Source organism: Lissotriton vulgaris, chromosome 11, assembly GCF_964263255.1.
Source record: "Lissotriton vulgaris chromosome 11, aLisVul1.2, whole genome shotgun sequence".
NCBI lineage: Eukaryota > Metazoa > Chordata > Amphibia > Caudata > Salamandridae > Lissotriton > Lissotriton vulgaris.
In genome coordinates, this window is record NC_141699.1 from 469225139 (window position 1) to 469245792 (window position 20654).

Genomic DNA, 20654 nt, shown 5'->3' on the forward strand with positions numbered 1-20654 from the left:
CACAGTAAAACAAGACTTACTGCATGCCAGTTACCGTGCAAGATGAAATACGTACAGTACAGAGACTTTCTGTATTGCTTCTACTGTTTATATTTGTTGATTGACGATTGCCTGATTACCCAGTAAGCGATTAGTAATACTTAGAGACTTTAAGAACGTTTTACCTAATAAATCACTCTCAGATTGTTGAGCAACCTGGTAATAGGATGTTACAATAAAAACCATACTTAGAAATTATGAAATAGACTCCTTGGCTAAAAAGATTATAATTTTCAAAATAATCAGAGAACTAAGACTGTGACCTGCCGCTGACAATGTTCACTCTGCCTTCTGAAATTCGGACAACTTAATAATATGACATTCTTAGGGCCTCGTGAAGTGCATTGGACACTGGTTTTCAGAGGTTACACGGAGGTACATAATACACCCTTGTTCCTCTAGAGAGCTAAATACAAGACAGTCAATCTGCTCTGGATTGTATACAAGAAACCCATCTTGCGTGAAAGGCAAACAGTGGCTGAAAAGTAGTAAAAAAAAAAGCCAAGAGAATCCTAGAACTGGTGGCACCGAGCTCAACCTAGGACTACATATTGTGAAATCAATGGGTAAAGTATAATAGGGACTCTGTAACATTCAGAAGCCCCTTTTGTAATGCCGAAGTGCCCTGGGATGCAGAAAGAGAACAGACGCCCATTGCGCCGTGGACACTTTTAATAATATGGCGCTGGTGGAAATTCTGCATGCTTACATTTTACACGATTGCAACTGAAAAACTACGACTTCTAGTTTTCCTGGACTACTCCTAAAATGTGGGGGAAAGGGGCCAATTTGCTGTAACCCTAGGTATTAGGATTGTATTACACTTCCGATGTTATTAGCTGGCCATCAGTGAGGAGACCTGTTTAGACCTACAATATGAACTGTATTACTTTTATACACTCCTTAACTAAGGACGTGGAGTTTTAAACGTGTTTCAAATGTATTTCAGATTTCAATCCTCATGGTGAATTGAAGTCCTTTAGGAAGCTCATTCTACCTTCGTGGTCTTTGAACTCATACAATGCTGGTGCCCCTTTCGACCTTCTTCTCGACCTCCTCACCGTTCCTCGGTCAAAAAGACGATCATAAGACAATTGTCCTTCAAAGCCGCCCATGTTTTATAAACTACGGAATCGTCGATCAAAACAGGATCTTTTTTCCTCGCGCCCTCTTGTCTCGCTTTCTTCTTCCTACGCCCTCTCCAAGTTTCTAACCTTTCACCGTCTGTCCTGCGCCCCCTCTCATCTTCCGCTCTCATCTCTCCTCCTCTCCTCTGTCCCCTCCTCCTGCCCTCCCTCCGCCTCTCAGTCCCCTCCTCTTCTCTTCTAGTGAAAGTGGTGTAAGGCCCGGGCACGCTTAGGCCGCTGGGGGAGCTCTGGGTTTTGTTTACAAACTTCAACATACACCCATACACCCATCCATGCACCCACCCATACACCCATCCATGCCTCCATCCATACACCCATCCAAGCATCCATCCATACACCCATCCCCATGCATCCATCCATCCACCCATACACCCATCCACCCATACACCCATCCATGCATCCACCCATACACCCATCCATGCATCCATCCATCCACCCATCCATCTACCCATCCCCATGCATCCATTCATCCATCCATCTATGCATCCACCCATACACCCATCCACCCATACACCCATCCATCCATCCATGCATCCACCCATACACCCATCCATGTATCCACCCATACACCCATGCATGTATCCATCCATACACCCATCCATGCACACCTATCCATTCACCCATCCATCTACCCATCCCCATGCATCCACCCATCCATCCACCCATCCATGCATCCACCCATACACCCATCCACCCATCCATGCATCCACCCATACACCCATCCATGCATCCACCCATACACCCATCCATGCACACCCATCCATCCACCTACCCATCCCCATGCATCCATCCATCCATCCACCCAACCATGCATCCACCCATACCCCCATCCACCCATCCACCCATCCATGCATCCACCCATACATGCACCCATCCATACACCCATCCATGCACACCCATCCATCCACCCATCCATGCACATCCATCCATCCACCCATACACCTATCCATGCATCCATCCTTACAGGCATCCATGCATCCATCCATGCAACCATCCATCCGCCATGTATTCATCCACCTATCCATGCATCCTTCCATACACCCATCCAGTAATACAGTACTAAAAAGGTAATGTCGCGTTATACTTTTAATTGGTGTACTTTTAATTCCAGCATCCATCCGTAATACATGAATAAAAATGTAATTTAACGCTGCGCATTAAATTTCCGCGAGTTGATAGGAGGCTCGAACCTTTGTTATCAACACCTAAGTCGTCACACCTACCCGCTAGGCCAAATCCTCTCCTTTTCATCTATACGGCCATTGTAAGCTATATTTGTTTCTCCGTTTTTCGCCAAATGATATTTTATTCTGTCCTATTGTAGCAAATTTACCTTTATGACTAATTCCGTTTTTGTCGAAAATCCATGTTCCCATTTTAAATATAATCTTCCGTTCCCAATGTTTATAAGTACATTCTGACTAATTCCGTTTCCGTTCACAATGTTTATAAGTACATTGGGAATAATACATTCTGAAAATCCATGTTCCCATTTTAAATATCATGTTACGTTCACAATGTTTATAAGTAAATTGTAACGTTTTCCGTTTCAATAAAAATGCGACTAAAATCCCACTCCAAAGTACATTCCCATTTTATGCGTAGTAATGGCATTTTAACATCGCATGCGATGTAATTGCATGCGATGTTAATGCCATCGTTCCGTTGTAGCATGCGCAGTAAAATGCTGCGATGCCAACGACAATGCGATGTAAACGTCGCGGTGCAATAGCACCGCGATGTATTTCCATCGATGTCATTGGTGTTTCCCAACCACACCATCAGTGCACACTTTCACCAGGCACAGACACCATCAGCCGTCAGTGTACGCTTTCACCGGGCACAAACACCACCAGCCGTCAGTGCACGCTTTCACCGGGCACAAACACCACCAGCCGTCAGTGCACACTTCCACCAGGCACACACCACCAGACGTCAGTGCACGCTTTCTCCAGGCACACACACACCACCAGATGTCAGTGCACGCTTTCACCAGGCACACACACCCCACCAGCCGTCAGTGCACGCTTTCACCAGGCACAAACACACCCCACCAGCCGTCAGTGCACGCTTTCACCAGGCACACCCCACCAGCCGTCAGTGCACGCTTTCACCAGGCACACACCACCAGCCGTCAGTGCACGCTTTCACCGGGCACAAACACCACCAGCCGTCAGTGCACACTTCCACCAGGCACACACCACCAGACGTCCGTGCACGCTTTCTCCAGGCACACACACACCACCAGATGTCAGTGCACGCTTTCACCAGGCACACACACCCCACCAGCCGTCAGTGCACGCTTTCACCAGGCACAAACACACCCCACCAGCCGTCAGTGCACGCTTTCACCAGGCACACCCCACCAGCCGTCAGTGCACGCTTTCACCAGGCACACACCACCAGCCGTCAGTGCACGCTTTCACCAGGCACACACACCACCAGGCATCAGTGCACAATTTCTACAGGCACACACACCACCAGCCATCAGTGCAGCATGCCACCATTGCTACAAAAATAAATACAATTTTTTTTGGCCTACAATTTATAGACTTTTGTTGCAATTGGTGTTGCAATATTTAGCAATGCCAATAGCTCAAACTTAATTAATGCGAGACCTATTGCATTGCAAATGCTTGTTAACTTACCAAGGTTACTACGCTATTAAAAATCTCATAGTGGATACCCTTAGGTATTTTAATATTTGTACATATTTTCACAGCATGTACTTCACTCCCTTTACTCCAGGTCCTAGCCCGAATACCCACACTCACCTGTCGGCTTTTCTCTTAAAAGATCTCTGTGAAAGTGACCCTTTCAATAGGTGTCTCATCAGGCATTGCAGCGCCGGCCAAACGAGGAGCATAAGCCCAGTGATGAAACTTGACTCCCTTCGGGAAGTGTGAGGGCTAACAGTAGATGCAAGACCTTACCCTCCCCATCAGGACTAGTTCCTTAAGACTGGGGATGTACATCTCCCTCTTACACCCTGCTCTTGGTAACCGTATCATTATGACATGGTTTTATCTTTGTTTGGGCACACATGGCATATTTTCCATTTGCATGTCCACATAATTAGAGTGTTTAGACCGGTGTGTTACCATTTATGTATACATACAAATGTACATTTCTATATTTTATGGTTCCGCAGCCCTGAGGAAGTCTTTTTTTTTTTTTAAAAGGAAACACGTGTTGGCTGTGCCGGTTCCATCAGAATTAAATATCACTTGACTACGCTGGTACCACTTGGACGACATTGTGTCTAGTGGATTGATTACGCTGTACAATTTAACATGTGTCATACATGTCCTGCCAAGCAGGTCTGCAAAGTCTTTGCCAATTCCCGGAATGTGCTTTGTCTCAGGGCCAAGAGGTGAATGTTGTGAAGTACTGCCCAGTGCCAAACCTCCTGTGCCAACTGTGAGAGCTGGGGGGATGCCCCTCTTTGCTTCTGACTTTAGAACACAGCCATCTTGTCTGTTATTATGACCACAGTCTTGTGAGCACTCGGTGAAAAGCACTGAGGGCTCTCTTGATGGCTAGCAGTTTCAGGTAGTTCACGCAGTGGCCCATGGCAGCGAACAGGCCAAGTGTCCTGGACTGTCATGTGATGAAGGTAGCACCCCACCCTGTTCGAGAGGCATCTGTGGTAATGGTCACTTGCGGAAGGGGATCTAGAAAGTCTCTGCCCATTCAGAGGTTGTTGGTGTTCCACCAGTGGAGGCAATGCTGGGCCCCTGTTACCAACGCTGGAGTCACCCAATGGCCTTCCACTTGTGCCCACTGTCTTGCCAAACAATCCTGTAAAAGACACACAGGTAGCCTGGCATAGGGCACTATTGCTATGCAGGAAGCCATCATGCCCAAAAGTTTAATTACAATCCCTACAGTAATAGGACGTTGTCTCTGGAAGAGCGCAGTAGCTGCTGGAATGCCTTCAACGCCACAGCATCCCTCAACGCCACAGCATCCCTCAACGCCACAGCATCCCTCAACGCCACAGCATCCCTCAACGCCACAGCATCCCTCAGCGCCACAGAATCCCTCAGCGCCACAGAATCACTCGGCGCCACAGAATCACTCGGCGCCACAGAATCACTCGGCGCCACAGAATCACTCGGCGCCACAGAATCACTCGGCGCCACAGAATCACTCGGCGCCACAGAATGCCACAGCACCCCTCAATGCCACAGCACCCCTCAATGCCACAGCACCCCTCAATGCCACAGCACCACTCAGCACCCCTCAATGCCACAGCACCACTAGGCACCACTCAGCGCCCCAGCACCACTCAACGCCACAGCAGCACTCAACACCACTGAATGCCACAGCACCCCTCAACGCCACAGCACCCCTCAACGCCACAGCACCCCTCAACGCCACAGCATCACTCAGCGCCACAGAACGCCACAGCACCCCTCAACGCCACAGCACCCCTCAACGCCACAGCACCCCTCAACGCCACAGCACCCCTCAACGCCACAGCACCCCTCAACGCCACAGCACCCCTCAACGCTACAGCACCCCTCAACGCTACAGCACCCCTCAACGCTACAGCACCCCTCAACGCCACAGCACCCCTCAGTGCCACAGCATCACTCAGTGCCACTCAACGCCACAGCGCCACTGAAGGCCACAGCATCACTCAGCACCACTGAAGGCCACAGCAACACTCAGCACCACTGAAGGTCACAGCATCACTCGGCACCACTGAAGGCCACATCATCACTCGGCACCACTGAAGGCCACTGCATCACTCGGCACCACTGAAGGCCACTGCATCACTCGGCACCACTGAAGGCCACTGTATCACTCGGCACCACTGAAGGCCACTGCATCACTCGGCACCACTGAAGGCCACTGCATCACTCGGCACCACTGAAGGCCACTGCATCACTCGGCACCACTGAAGGCCACTGCATCACTCGGCACCACTGAAGGCCACTGCATCACTCGGCACCACTGAAGGCCACTGCATCACTCGGCACCACTGAAGGCCACTGCATCACTCGGCACCACTGAAGGCCACTGCATCACTCGGCACCACTGAAGGCCACTGCATCACTCTGCACCACTGAAGGCCACAGCATCACTCGGCACCACTGAACGCCACAGCATCACTCTGTGCAACCATTCAACAACAACTGGTTCTCTCAATGTTTCAAGCTTTATTACAAATGTCACAAAAAAAATTAATATTTTACTTCTGTTCTTGGATTTTCATCACAATAAAATACACTGAACATAATCTTCTCAAAAGTAATTACAAAAATTTAAGCTATTGCCTTGATAAATTACAATAACTTTTTTTAAGTATTAATTATTAAAAAAATAAAAGCTATTGTTATTTGTAATATTAATACATCTAAGTCATGTAAATACAACACATATTGCATTACAAATGCTATAGGTGTCACGTTTGCGAACGTTAAAACTATTGGCATTGTAAATGACAAAGCTATTAATTTTTCTATTTTCAAAACCAAAACATAACAAAAAAATTGATCATTTACAAAACCAATAGCTCAAACGTTCCTAATGCGAGACCTATTGCATTGCAAATGCTTGTTTTTATTTGTCAGTCTGGGCCACATGTCAGTACATCACTGTGACAGTCTTGAGTAGCACAAGATAATTGGAACTCTGCAAGTTATTTCTTGTCTACCACCAAAGTATTCAGCTGGCAAGTCAGCCAATTCTTTTTTTGCCTAACACCAATTTGTTCAACCAGCAAGATAGCTACACTCATTGGACGAAATACACATACTTCCTTCCAACACGTGACCTTTTTAGGAATGGCTCCCCATTTTACAACGAGCTGCTTAGGAGCTATTATCCTGATATCAGTTAATACGTTCCTCACCATACAGCAACAATGAAAACGTTATCTCCCACATGTTCTCACCCACATGTGCTACCTTTCCTTTTCCAAGAAGAGTCTTGAAGCCTGGACTTTATTGTTGAATAAAGCGTAAATATATGGCTTTTTCCCCACCTAGGCATGAGGCTGAGATTTACATTATTTCCTTCTCGTCCTAGGTGGTTGCTGTTTATGGGACATTATCGGACTTGCTTTCTGCAGCTAGCAGTAAACTTGGAATCAAAGCTGCCAGTATCTATAATAGCAGAGGGGGCCTCATAGACGACATTGCTTTAATAAGGTAAATGTTCTTAAGTGTTACTTTTGTATGTAGAAAAACTGTCACTAATGACTGGTTGTAATATAGAATGATTTTCAATTATATGGATCCTCAAGTTAAGGGATTATCATTTTTAATGTTTGTCCTGAAACAAATTTGCTTCTAAATATGAGCCCACAAAATTATTGTTCAACCACATGTTTGTGCATGTAACCTGGTGGAGGTATTTTTCAGCAAATGTTTTTTAAATTTTTTATTGGAGAGGGTTCATATCGTATGTTAGTCAGTGTAGTAAATTAACATGCTGTAACAAGTTGAGATGTGGCATGCCTGGTGTGGAGCTCAGACAAGTCAGGTTCTCAGAGATGACTTGAAACCCTCCCTCCTCCATCTACACGAGTAAAACCCACTCCAGTGAGACCACATGCAAAGAAATACCTTCTACGAGTGAGGGTACCAACAAAGAGGGAGCGTGGATGACCCACACTCCTCTAAGAAGAAGAAGCAAAGACACTACACTGAGTACTTGAGGTAATCCTCCCTTCTTTAACCGCATCGCTGCTGCGGTGATTTTTGCGCTGTGCGGCAAATTGCCAATTTGCTGGTGTCATGACGAGCTCAGCTCGTCATCAGCACACGACACCCGTGGGTGATGACGAGCTGAGCTCATCATCAGCATCGAAAGGGTTAAGACACAACAAAGTTAACAAATATATAGAGTTTCAACATGTAGCTGATGCTGACTCATTTGAACCTGCTACTCACAGTGGCTTGTATTTAAAAATAACTGCAGCTTAAATACAGATCTCGCAAGTACACAAAAGTTGCCCTCAGTGGCATGTGAATTTCAACATGGTAGTTAAACTGAAACTCAATTAAAATGTAGAAAAAGTTCAGCAAACAAAAGATGGCAGAATTGGCCTGGGTTACTCACTATCTGAGAAGAGAAAATGTTTGCGTTTCCTTCACAGCCCTTTTGATACGCCATAAAGTCTCAAACTATTTATAAGTAATTTACAGGTTTGCGCCTCCGTCATGGAACGGAGGGATTTCCCTTCAGATTCACTGGGTAGTGGTGATCTTGGATTGGCCCAATAGTCAGATGTATAGTGACTACACTACAGTGACTCAACACTGTTGCGTTCCAGAATATGTGCTTATTAAGATAAAGATCCAACTCTACATGTAGCAAACATTTATCAAGTGATTCTCCGAACCTTGACAAGCACAAGCTACACGCAACTGTTTTGGCAAATTTAGTTGTATGGGCTATGCAGTCTGAGTTTATGCTAGATTATTGGGTTGCAATGATGCATTTTAATCTGAGTAAGGAGCTATGTTGTTCCAGTTAAGCTATCGTAATACATGGGTGGCTAATTAAATCCATTAGGAACTAAATATTGCTGAGGAATGTTCTGAACTCGGAGAAATCATTCTCTTCATGACAATGTATGGTTGGTGTTGGTGCAGAGTTTTCATTTTCTAATCATCCTCCTGATATCCCTTTCGCTACCAGATCTAGTCCAAGGTATGACCGTTGCAAAGCATATATTGTGAGAGGTAGTTTTAAATATTTGGCCTCAGGAAGAGCACAAGTGAATAGACTACACTGTACTTGGTTGCCTTCAAGACCCTTAAACTTTATTTTGCAATGTCATTCTCACTGCAGAAATTAACTTGTATACCCATCGTATTACCTCTCACCCTGAACAATTGTGTGCAGACTATGCCATAGCAGCTATCAAAAGATAGATGAGGGGCTGCAGTCTTAACAAGTCTCTTAATTCTTATAGAACCAAGAACATGGGAGCTTGTGTAATTAAAATGAATGGATGAACTGATCATATATTTGAAACCTCCTTTATTCATCTCATCACCCCAGACCAAAAAGATTGGAGTGGCTCAGGGTTGCTATTAAGAGCTCGCTTTCCTACACATCCACTACCTTCCATATGGTACTTGAAGTTGCAACATCCAAGTTGAGGCTCTGTGCTTCTTTGGTGACTGTCTTGGCAACCCACTACAAGAATGGAAAAGACACAAAGGCATCTGCAGCAGCTTCTCTCCTACCTTTAACTTATAAAGTGCAGTTTGTTAGTATTGTCAGTTCTAGCATTGGAGGGGCAGCAGAGCAAATTCAGACTTCAGGGTTGTAGATGTAAAGTCCCTAGTCGTTATACCATCCCTAGTACTCTGAGTGAATGGACCCTCTGGCCCATTGGAGGAATAATCTGTTTGTGAGAAAATTGAAGGCAGAAAAGAGCTGAAACATTTGAATTTCTGAATGATCACCTTTGGTCGTCGACGCACTTCACATTGCGGCTCAAGTAATTCACATCAAAGATAAAATAGCAGTAAGAAGATTAATTTCTCCTAAAACCTACTAAATGCTAGCTTAATGCAATCTGTTGTATGGTTTTTCACAACCGCACCTAACAGCAGTATCCCAGTACTTCTGGCGCCCCAAGCTAAAGTCTATTGAAAAGGGAGGTGCTATAATGTCGTAGAGCAATGGGTCATTATTAAAAAAATTCTCATGTGCTCCTGTTTCTCTTTCCCAGAGATGATGACGTTCTCTATGTAGGTGAAGGAGAACCTTTTGTGGGTAAGTGCAGTTCCTTGAACGTTCGTAACGCTGCTCATACTGATACAATAAATTATAACACAGTCCTCTTTTTTCTTCTCCTCTTGTCTCCTATAAGGATTGTACAACAGATGTTCCCACTCTCCAAGCATAGTAGATTACTAATTCATGGTATCAAAAACTGTAACATTAACTTTATGAATCATTTAACTATTTCTTGTGTAAAAAAATCAGAAGCTTTGCTGCAGACTGTGAGTCTTTGTACCTGAATTTTAATGTAATTGCTTTATTGAGTTGTCTGAAATCTTATCGCACATGAGAGAGAGAGAAGGTCAGTTATGTAATACACATACTTCTAACTGCAGATTCCTCACCTTGTGAACACACCCAGGCATCACAGCTCCATGTCAGCTTTGTCCCATCCCAGAAGTGACATCAGGGCCACAAATAAGCAGCCCCCCCTCCCACCACCAAGAGCACTGACTGCAGTTCCTTTCTTTCTATTCCTTCAGATGCGGATTCGGAGGTCTCTTCCAATCTTTTACCTCGTCTCTGACTAAGTTTTGGTTACAAATTTTATTTTTTCAGTGTGCATGGGACACGTCCCCACCAAAGACTACAGGGTTTAAACCTTGTAGGGACTGTCACAAACAGATGTTTGTGATAGACCCACACACAGTATGTCTCTGCTGTCTAGGGTCGTTGCACAGCTCCAAGACCTATGACAACTGTGCCCAGATGAACTTCAAGGTGATCTTGGAATGCAACGCAAAACTCTGCATCGACGAACACAGAAGAAAGGCAGCTAAGATTCTCTTTAAGTCGAAGTAAAAGGCTCAGACCCACTCTCTCTCTTGAGCCTGTTCCTGCAAAAGAACACATTGCATTTAAAGTTCTCTGGTAAGCCAAAGCACTAGAAGAAACACATGAAGACAAAGTGGAATTCTTCTCCACCCACGCCCACTCAGAGATGTTGCATGGACCTCAAGGGGCTTCTCAGTCTGTCCTGATCTCTTACAGACAAACTGATGCCACAACTAATCCTGATGCAACTGGAGTTTCAAGGTCCATGGGCAACGTCACAGCAGATAGCGGCTTTCAAATAACTCCTGTTGCAGCTCTTCAACACCCTCCTCTGGCGTGCTTTTGGACCCCAAAGATCTGAGAATGCCCCCAGTCTCGTTACTATCTGCGGTTCTGCCCTGGACGCCATCTGTGCCTCTTGACACATCTGCGGAATCGGTCATGACTCCGGGACCAGCACACATCCCGACTTCAAACGTGCCACCACATTACAAGCCGGTTCCTGCAACAATGACAACAGCTGCGACACCACCTACGCTGGAGGAGGACCCAATTGTTTGGCCCGACTCTGACAGAAAACCATCAGGGCCTCAATCAAGGTTGTCTCGTATACCTATTCTGACACAGTCTGTCCCACTTCTTTGAGTCCGCAAAAAATTACCACTGCCAGTGAGTAGCCTTCAAGTGCCCCGAAATATTTGCGGCTCCAATTTAGAACATTGTCATCCTGGTTTGGGGATGGCCAAGATGCAGCAAAATACGACATTTGGTCTGGTCCGAACACTATAGGTTGCTTAGGCATGGCTGTCGTTACCAGTGTGGTGCTTCGGCACCACACGTGTATATAATCTACAGGTTTTTCAGGTGAATATCCCACTTGATCCCTCATAGCTATTTGGAGACAAAGCAAACGCTCACTGCAGCACTTTAAAGAAGATAGGGCCGCAGCACATTCAATCAGACTTTTTGAGTCCGTATAGCAGACGTCCCAGCAATTTCATGCTTTTCGAGGCTTCAAAAGGGATTTGGCACAAAGACAATTCCTACGCCCTACACCCCTGCAACATACACTTCCAATCCTTTTGAGGCCGGTGTTTTTGTGTCTAGGCCTTCAGGGACAGCATACTGCCTAGTACCGTGCACCACACTTTCCTCCCTGCCTCATCTTCCAAGCTGCTTTAGCTTGTCCTTAGTGGCAGAATGCCACCATATTGGAGACAGAATACGTTATTACCTGCATTGGTGGGGGAGCATTACATCTGACAAATGGGTGCTCCATATAGTTCAGGAAGAATATATTCCGGCATTCCTAACCTTCCCCATATCCCACCCACATCAGAGCAACTTTCAGAAGGCCATTTGTCTGTTCTGTAATAAAGACAAAAGAGCCATAGTGAGGCTTCCAACATTGGAAATAAGCACAGGATATTACTTCTGTTATTTCTTGGTGTTGAAGTAAGATGGAGATCTCCATCCTCTCAATCAACTTCTTCCTGAAAAATGACAAATTCAGGATGCTCACGTTGGCCTAAACAGTCCTACAGACCTTACCTGCAGTTAAAGGTAGCCCAAGAGAATTTTTTAGTTTTCCGTGCACCACTTCAGTCTCAGTTTTGTTACGGTTAGAAGAAAGTCCTCAACAAATAAGGTGTTTTTTTTTGCATGTCCACCCAAAGCTGCTGCCATTGTTTTCATTACTTCCCTGATGCATGTTGCAAAAGGCTTCATGCTGCAATAAAAGAGCAGTGGGGAGTGGGGGCTTACTTGAGGCATGCTTCTACCTATGGCAAAGGAATGGGTGGTTTTTGGTAAGAACCACTTAGGTAGACAATTGTTAGGGTTAAGATTGACTTCCAACTACAATAACGTACAGCCAGCAGGGAGCACAGCACTTCTGGTTGCGGCAGTGGAAAAATCCCAAGACCATCTTTTATGTTTCCCCCAGGTAAGTGGTTCCTAGAGTTATCCCTCAGCTTCCAGAGCTAGCTGCACATATGAACTCCTAGCTGAAAGTGTAGGAGTTCATAAGCTGAGTGCTTCTGGACTGCTTGAAAAGAGCTGGTGGAGGGTGCCTTACTGAAAACATGAGTCTGTCTAGGTATGGGCCACAAGGCCATCGTGCCCTGCTCATAAGTGCAGTGATGTGCAATACTTGAGCAATGGAGTGCGAAAAACATTGGTCCCATGGTCGAATGCTGCTAATAATAGGCCTCTGGAGAGGGAGAGCTCAACCAGCATGGTTGACTTGGTAGATGACTGGAAGAGAACGAATTACTGATTTAAAATCATAACTGGACTCCAGATTTGACAGCACCAAATATTACGAACCTCAAATACATCCGCTTGTGCGTGTGAAATGAGTTCTGGCCCCAGACTAGTAAGGGAGCAATCGCTGTGTGCATGTGTTTATTTTTAAAGACAGACATTTGTAGGAAATTTGTTATGTCTGAAAGACCAAAATTAGAAAGTAGATCTTTGCTGATTAGATGAAAACTAGTAAATCACATTCTTGGCTAGCACAAAGCAGCATTTAGAACTTGCTCAGAATCGGATGTACTATTAGCACAAGAACCTAATAACATTTCCAAAGCTATAATGGTATGTAAAATACTTTCATATTTAATTACTGTCTTCCAATTACTTTCACTTCAATGAACTTAGCAGGGATAAATTTAACTCTGCAACTTTCAATAAATATATTTATAAATCCGGTAATATCATGAGAAGCAAAATAGCCATTATAACATAATAAATCCCTTACCTACGCAAGGTGAATCGTTAAACTATCAAAATGGTTACAGATCTACTGGCAAATAAACCATAGAGCGATTCACATTCCTTGTAATGGTATGACGAGAAATAGCCTCCAGTGTACCATATGTTAGTATTACTGTCCAAAACTGAAGCATTTGAATACCTAGGGTTACCTTAAAATAGTTTTCTATACAATTGATATAGGTTAGTTCATTTTATTGTATTCTAATTTAACTAAGGACCGTAGATAGTTTTAACTTTTTTATTAGGCTGTGACATTTAGCTCATTTTCAGCCAAATGTTTTTTTCTTTTTAAATTAGGATGGGACACTTTTCAGCCAATGACAATGTGTTTCATTCTAAGAGCTCTCTAACAACCTGTACTCATTAGTGGTGAAGGAGGTGGTGACTATCTATGACTTGTTGTAAGAACCTGATCCTGGGGGAAACAGTTTTGAAGGTTGCTCAGGGGTGGTGGTCAATCATTTTGAGAATACTGGTGGTGGTGTCTGAGTTCAAGTTGTTTTTCTCAATCTCCAAATTTATGTACTGATGTCGAATGACCCCCTCATAGTGTCTATTCACCAAAGCCTAGGTATCGCTGCTACCAGAATTGTCTGTGATATAGGTCTTTCACTTTTCAATGGACAGGTCCACAAGTCCTGCAAGATTTAGGGATGTACTCCCTTGTCCAACTGCGTTGACCTTGTGCCTGTCACTCTGAAAAACTACAGACACATCACCATTCTCGCTGTGTTCTCTTGATTATGGAGAAGAACATTGTGAGGGTCCTGAAAGAGTATAAGCAACTGAACACATCTCAGCCTACAAAGCTCAGAATCTTTCCTATTAGCCGCATTGGACGAATTGCTGACCACAAGGGACCAGGACATCGATGCAGGGATTTTGCTTGTTGACCTCTCTGCAGCCTTTTATTTGGCCAATATATTTTGATATTCTGATTGACTGGCTCTCAGCAGTAGGTCTGGTAGATTCAATCCACTTTTGATTTAAACCCTTCCTGAGTGACCATACCCAGCTGGTTTCTCTTCCTCCTTAGATACTGTATCACTCAGTAGATTGTGGTGTGCCCAATTGTCCCTGTTCTCTTTAATATTTGTAGAACCACTGAATGACCTGCCTTTAAAAAAAAAGCTATCCTGTGTCAAGTCCACCGGGATTGTTGCTTCTTTCAAGCAAATAAATAAAACGCCACCTGCATTTAATATTTTAAATCATTGGGCCCCCGGGGCTGGCCAATAAAATATTTGGGGAGGTATGCGTGAGTGAGGGCCACCTTTCCTGGGCCAGTTTTTAGGTTTCGCCTAGCGTTGCATTGCATGCGCTGCTCGCTTTGCGAGATCTATTGTCGTTGAGGCGATTTCGGAAGTGGAGTGGAAGCTCCGGCCATCCTTTCTATTGGCCGGAATCCTCCTTTATGGTAAACGCTGGCCTCTGATTGAAAGTGAGGCTTTTTGGTGACTGCCCTGTCTCCTTTAGGCCCCGCCGACCTGGACTGGATCGTATGCTTGCGGCTTGACTGTCTCCTTTAATTGGTGGGTGAGCACTTTTTTTCCTTTATTCGCGCAATGGCGACATCTTGTTAAGTGAATGTGCTCTGAATTTGAAGTGTAAACCTAACGGTATTATGATATAGGGTAAAACATGCAGATGACTGCTCAGTTAATTGACATTTTCTTTATGGCTGTTAATAACAGTCTTGAAGAAGAGCTTGCCCGAGGTTTCATTACATTTCCTTTATACGAAGCAGTTCTAAAGGATATTTGTTGCGCCATATTGTTTTTCGACTAATCTGATTGGCTGTGTGTTTTGTAGCGAGGTGTAGCCTGTGACTTTGTTCTCTGGGTTACACCAGTGTCCGACAGGCGGCACCTCGGTGGACCTCTGTTTAGCCTGGTGCCCCAGCCAAACAAATGAGCCCCCATGTAACTCTGTATGATAAACCGAGCCGTCAGCCGCGCTGCATGGGGTCACACACTCGCCCGAGGAGCAGCCACAGCACTTCCACTTGTCCAGGACTTTAAAATTGGTTGCTCTCCTGTCAAAAGGGGACCCTCGATTGTGGGCGCAGCAGGTTCCCCTGATCTCCCTTTACAGTGGGTCAGTGTCCGACATACAGCGGCTGCCTATTTTCTGTTGCCTCAGAGAGGTTTCCTATTTCTAGGTTAACTCATTTCTTACTATGTGCCTACCTTTCCATTTTCTAGTTCTTTCTTTAAAAATGTTCGCCCACTTCTTCATATTTTAATCGCCACAGGTTATTTCCAGTGACATTTTCAGATTCAAAGTGCTTAATTATTTTCCTTGTGTAAAGCCTATTTGTCCTTTTTATCTTCGAGTCCCAGTGCTCCTTCATGATTCGGAACCTTTTGCTGAGGTTGAACTTATTGTTCGTCACCCATTTAAAGCCGGTCGTCTATTCATTGCCCCTTTTCTATTTATAGCATGATAATACTTCTAGGCTCCTTTTTCTAACTCCAGTACTTTTTGCTTTTCTGCCTTTATATTTATTTGTTTATTCTCATTTTTTCTAAACTCCTATATAGTTTTCTGCTTTCATTGATAATTTTTTGCATTTCCTAATCTTTCTTTTATATTTTCGGTACTCCTTTTTTGTTACTTTTTTATGTTTCTTTCCACTGTGGCCTTTGTTTAATGATCGCTCCGTGCCTTATTTCTAGTTCCCTAATTTTTATTCATAGAGTTCTAATTTTCATGTCTCATTGTTTTTAGGGCTCGCCTGCTGATGCGCTTCTGCGCATCGCTGGCGAAGCTCTATTACGGCTTATCCAGTGTTGATCCACCACTGGCGATTTCTTCAAGTGCATGTGCTTTTTAGGTCATTGCGCAAGCGCAAGCCCTAAAAAGCGCGTGCACAATGCCACCAGCCCCCTGCCTGCCTGCCTCGCATTACCAGATCAAAGGCAGCCCAGCCCCCCTCCCACAAGCTTCTCAGCGTGTGCTCTGCCTCAGGCCTGCATTTCTCCTCCCCTCTGGCAAACAGATAGCCGCAATAAAACCCTCCCTGCTCAGCTTTTTTTTCTCAATTTCTCCCCGTCTACACTTCCCATTAGGAGCCCTTCCTCCCCCCAGATAATCTATCTCCATAAGAGATAAGCAGCTCTTCCACCATCTCAAACCCGTATTAGTGCTCCTCACTATGCATGTTTTTACTTAGAAAATCAGCACAATGCAGCAGTGTGACATCAAACCAGGTTCATCGACATCACTGCAAAAGTAAAGTTTTTATTCCCCATTTCCTCTTCAAGAAAGTGACTGCGCATCAGCCTCTACGGATCAGAAAGCGGAGCCCCTCCACTGACCGGGCTGCGAGTCAAATGGCCATGTTTCACAAATTATGGTTTTCGTGGTCTTATTCTGGAGTAGCCCTGTTGGCAAGAGAGGAAAGAGCAAGGCTCTGACAGTCAGTCCTCCTCTGCTTCATAGTATGCCGCGCCACTATAGTAAGTTGAACAAGGGATATTATTTGACAGAAAGAGGCAACCTGCATCTATTCACGGAAATACATTGAGCAGTCTACATTTTTATTTTTTAAAGCTACATACAATGCACCATAACTATTCTAGGTCTACAAATGGAAATACATAACAAGCAATATTTTTATTTATTTTTTAAGAGGTGCATACTTAAAAAAATGATTACAAAAATTAAACATCAACTAGTAATTAAAAAACCTAGCAATTAAGATATGCCACGTCAAATAATAACTTTTGTCGCCAATTAATTATCAGTGTCTGGAATGGATATGGTCACACCCTCACTCACCCTCAACCCCTCACCCTCACTCACCCTCAACCCCTCACCCACACCCTCACTCAACCTCAACACCTCACCCTCAACCCCTCCCTCACGCTCACCCACCCTCACCCTCACTCACCCTCAACCCCTCACCCTCACTCACCCTCAACCCCTCACCCTCACTCACCCTCAACCCCTCACCCTCACCCTCACTCACCCTCAACCCCTCACCCTCAACCCCTCACCCTCACTCACCCTCAACTCCTCACCCTCAACACCTCACTCACCCCCACGCTCACCCTCACGCTCACCCACCCTCACCCTCAACACCTCACCCTCACTCACCCTCAACCCCTCACCCTCACTCACCCTCAACCCCTCACTCACCCTCACTCTCACTCATCCTCTATCACCCTCAACCCCTCACCCTCAACCTCTCACCCTCACTCACCGTCAACCCCTCACCCTCACTCACCCTCAACCCCTCACCCTCACTCACCCTCAGCCCCTCACCCTAAACCCCTCACCCTCACTCACCCTCACCCTCACTCACCCTCAACCCCTCACCCTCACTCACCCTCACTCACCCACCCTCACTCACCCTCAACACCTCACCCTCACCCTCACTCACCCTCACTCACCCTCAACACCTCACCCTCACTCACCCTCAACCCCTCACCCTCACCCACCCTCACTCACCCTCACTCACCCTCAACCCCTCACCCTCAACCCCTCACCCTCACTTACCCTCAACACCTCACCCTCAACCCCTCCCTCACGCTCACCCACCCTCACCCTCACTCACCCTCAACACCTCACCCTCACTCACCCTCAACCCCTCACCCTCACTCACCCTCAACCCCTCACCCTCACCCTCACTCACCCTCAACCCCTCACCCTCACTCACCCTCAACTCCTCACCCTCAACACCTCACTCACCCTCACGCTCACCCTCACGCTCACCCACCCTCACCCTCACCACCTCACCCTCACTCACCCTCAACCCCTCACCCTCACTCACCCTCAACCCCTCACTCACCCTCACTCTCACTCATCCTCTATCACCCTCAACCCCTCACCCTCACTCACCCTCAACCTCTCACCCTCACTCACCCTCAACCCCTCACCCTCACTCACCCTCACTCACCCTCAACCCCTCACCCTCACTCACCCTCAGCCCCTCACCCTCAACCCCTCACCCTCACTCACCCTCACCCTCACCCTCACTCACCCTCAACCCCTCACCCTCACTCACCCTCACCCACCCTCACTCACCCTCAACCCCTCACCCTCACCCTCACCCTCACTCACCCTCAACCCCTCACCCTCACTCACCCTCAACTCCTCACCCTCAACACCTCAATCACCCCCACGCTCACGCTCACCCACCCTCACCCTCAACACCTCACCCTCACTCACCCTCAACCCCTCACCCTCACTCACCCTCAACCCCTCACCCTCAACCCCTCACTCACCCTCACTCTCACTCATCCTCTATCACCCTCAACCCCTCACCCTCAACCTCTCACTCTCACTCACCCTCAACCCCTCACCCTCACTCACCCTCAACCCCTCACCCTCACTCACCCTCAGCCCCTCACCCTCAACCCCTCACCCTCACTCACCCTCACCCTCACTCACCCGCAACCCCTCACCCTCACTCACCCTCACTCACCCACCCTCACTCACCCTCAACACCTCACCCTCACCCTCACTCACCCTCACTCACCCTCAACACCTCACCCTCACTCACCCTCAACCCCTCACCCTCACCCACCCTCACTCACCCTCACTCACCCTCAACCCCTCACCCTCAACCCCTCACCCACACCCTCACTCACCCTCAACACCTCACCCTCAACCCCTCCCTCACGCTCACCCACCCTCACCCTCACTCACCCTCAACACCTCACCCTCACTCACCCTCAACCCCTCACCCTCACTCACCCTCAACCCCTCACCCTCACCCTCACTCACCCTCAACCCCTCACCCTCACTCACCCTCAACTCCTCACCCTCAACCCCTCACTCACCCTCACTCTCACTCATCCTCTATCACCCTCAACCCCTCACCCTCACTCACCCTCAACCTCTCACCCTCACTCACCCTCAACCCCTCACCCTCACTCACCCTCACTCACCCTCAACCCCTCACCCTCACTCACCCTCAGCCCCTCACCCTCAACCCCTCACCCTCACCCTCACCCTCACTCACCCTCAACCCCTCACCCTCACTCACCCTCACTCACCCTCACCCACCCTCACTCACCCTCAACACCTCACCCTCAACACCTCACCCTCACCCTCACTCACCCTCACTCACCCTCAACACCTCACCCTCACTCACCCTCAACCCCTCACCCTCACTCACCCTCAACCCCTCACCCTCACCCACCCTCACTCACCCTCACTCACCCTCAACGCCTCACCCCCTCACCCTCACTCACCCTCACCCTCACCCTCACTCACCCTCAACCCCTCACCCTCACTCACCCACCCTCACTCACCCACCCTCACTCACCCTCAACACCTCACCCTCACCCTCACTCACCCTCACTCACCCTCAACACCTCACCCTCACTCACCCTCAAACTCAACATACATACATACATACCCTCACTCACCCTCACTCAGCCTCAACCACTCACCCTCACTCACCCTCAACCCCTCACCCTCACTCACCCTCAACACCTCACCCTCACCCTCACTCACCCTCACCCTCACTCACCCGCACTCACCCTCACTCACCCTCACTCACCCTCACTCACCCTCACTCACCCTCACTCACCCTCAACCACTCACCCTCACTCACCCTCACCCTCACTCACCCTCAACCCCTCACCCTCACTCACCCTCAACCCCTCACCCTCACCCTCACTCACCCTCAACCCCTCACTCACCCTCACTCTCACTCATCCTCACTCACCCTCAACCCCTCACCCTCACTCACCCTCACCCACCCTCAACCCCTCACCCTAACTCACCCTCACCCTCACTCACCCTCAACCCCTCACCCTCACTCACCCTCACTCACCCTCAACCCCTCACCCTCACTCACCCTCAACCCCTCACCCTCACTCACCCTCACTCACACTCACCCTCACCCTCACCCTCACTCACCCTCACTCACCCTCACTCACCCTCACCCTCACTCACCCTCACTCACCCTCAACCTCACTCACCCTCACCCACCCTCAACCCCTCATCCTCACTCACCCTCACCCTCACTCACCCTCAACCCCTCACCCTCACTCACCCTCAACCCCTCACCCTCACCCTCACTCAACCTCAACCCCTCACCCTCAATACCTCACCCTCACTCACCCTCACCCTCACCCAACCTCAACCCCTCACCCTCAATACCTCACCCTCACTCACCCTCACCCTCACTCACCCTCAACCCCT

At 47.3% G+C, this 20654-nt stretch overlaps 1 protein-coding gene across 1 annotated transcript in view; it reads left to right on the top strand.

Moving 5' to 3' along the window:
• Positions 1-20654, top strand: part of KCTD9 (potassium channel tetramerization domain containing 9) — a 221654-nt gene that overhangs the window by 64756 nt on the left and 136244 nt on the right. Inside the window, exons 2-3 of the mRNA XM_086943531.1 lie at positions 7227-7348; positions 9889-9932. Coding sequence (XP_086799657.1) covers positions 7227-7348; positions 9889-9932 — 166 coding nt within the window. The remainder of the gene's footprint in view (positions 1-7226; positions 7349-9888; positions 9933-20654) is intronic.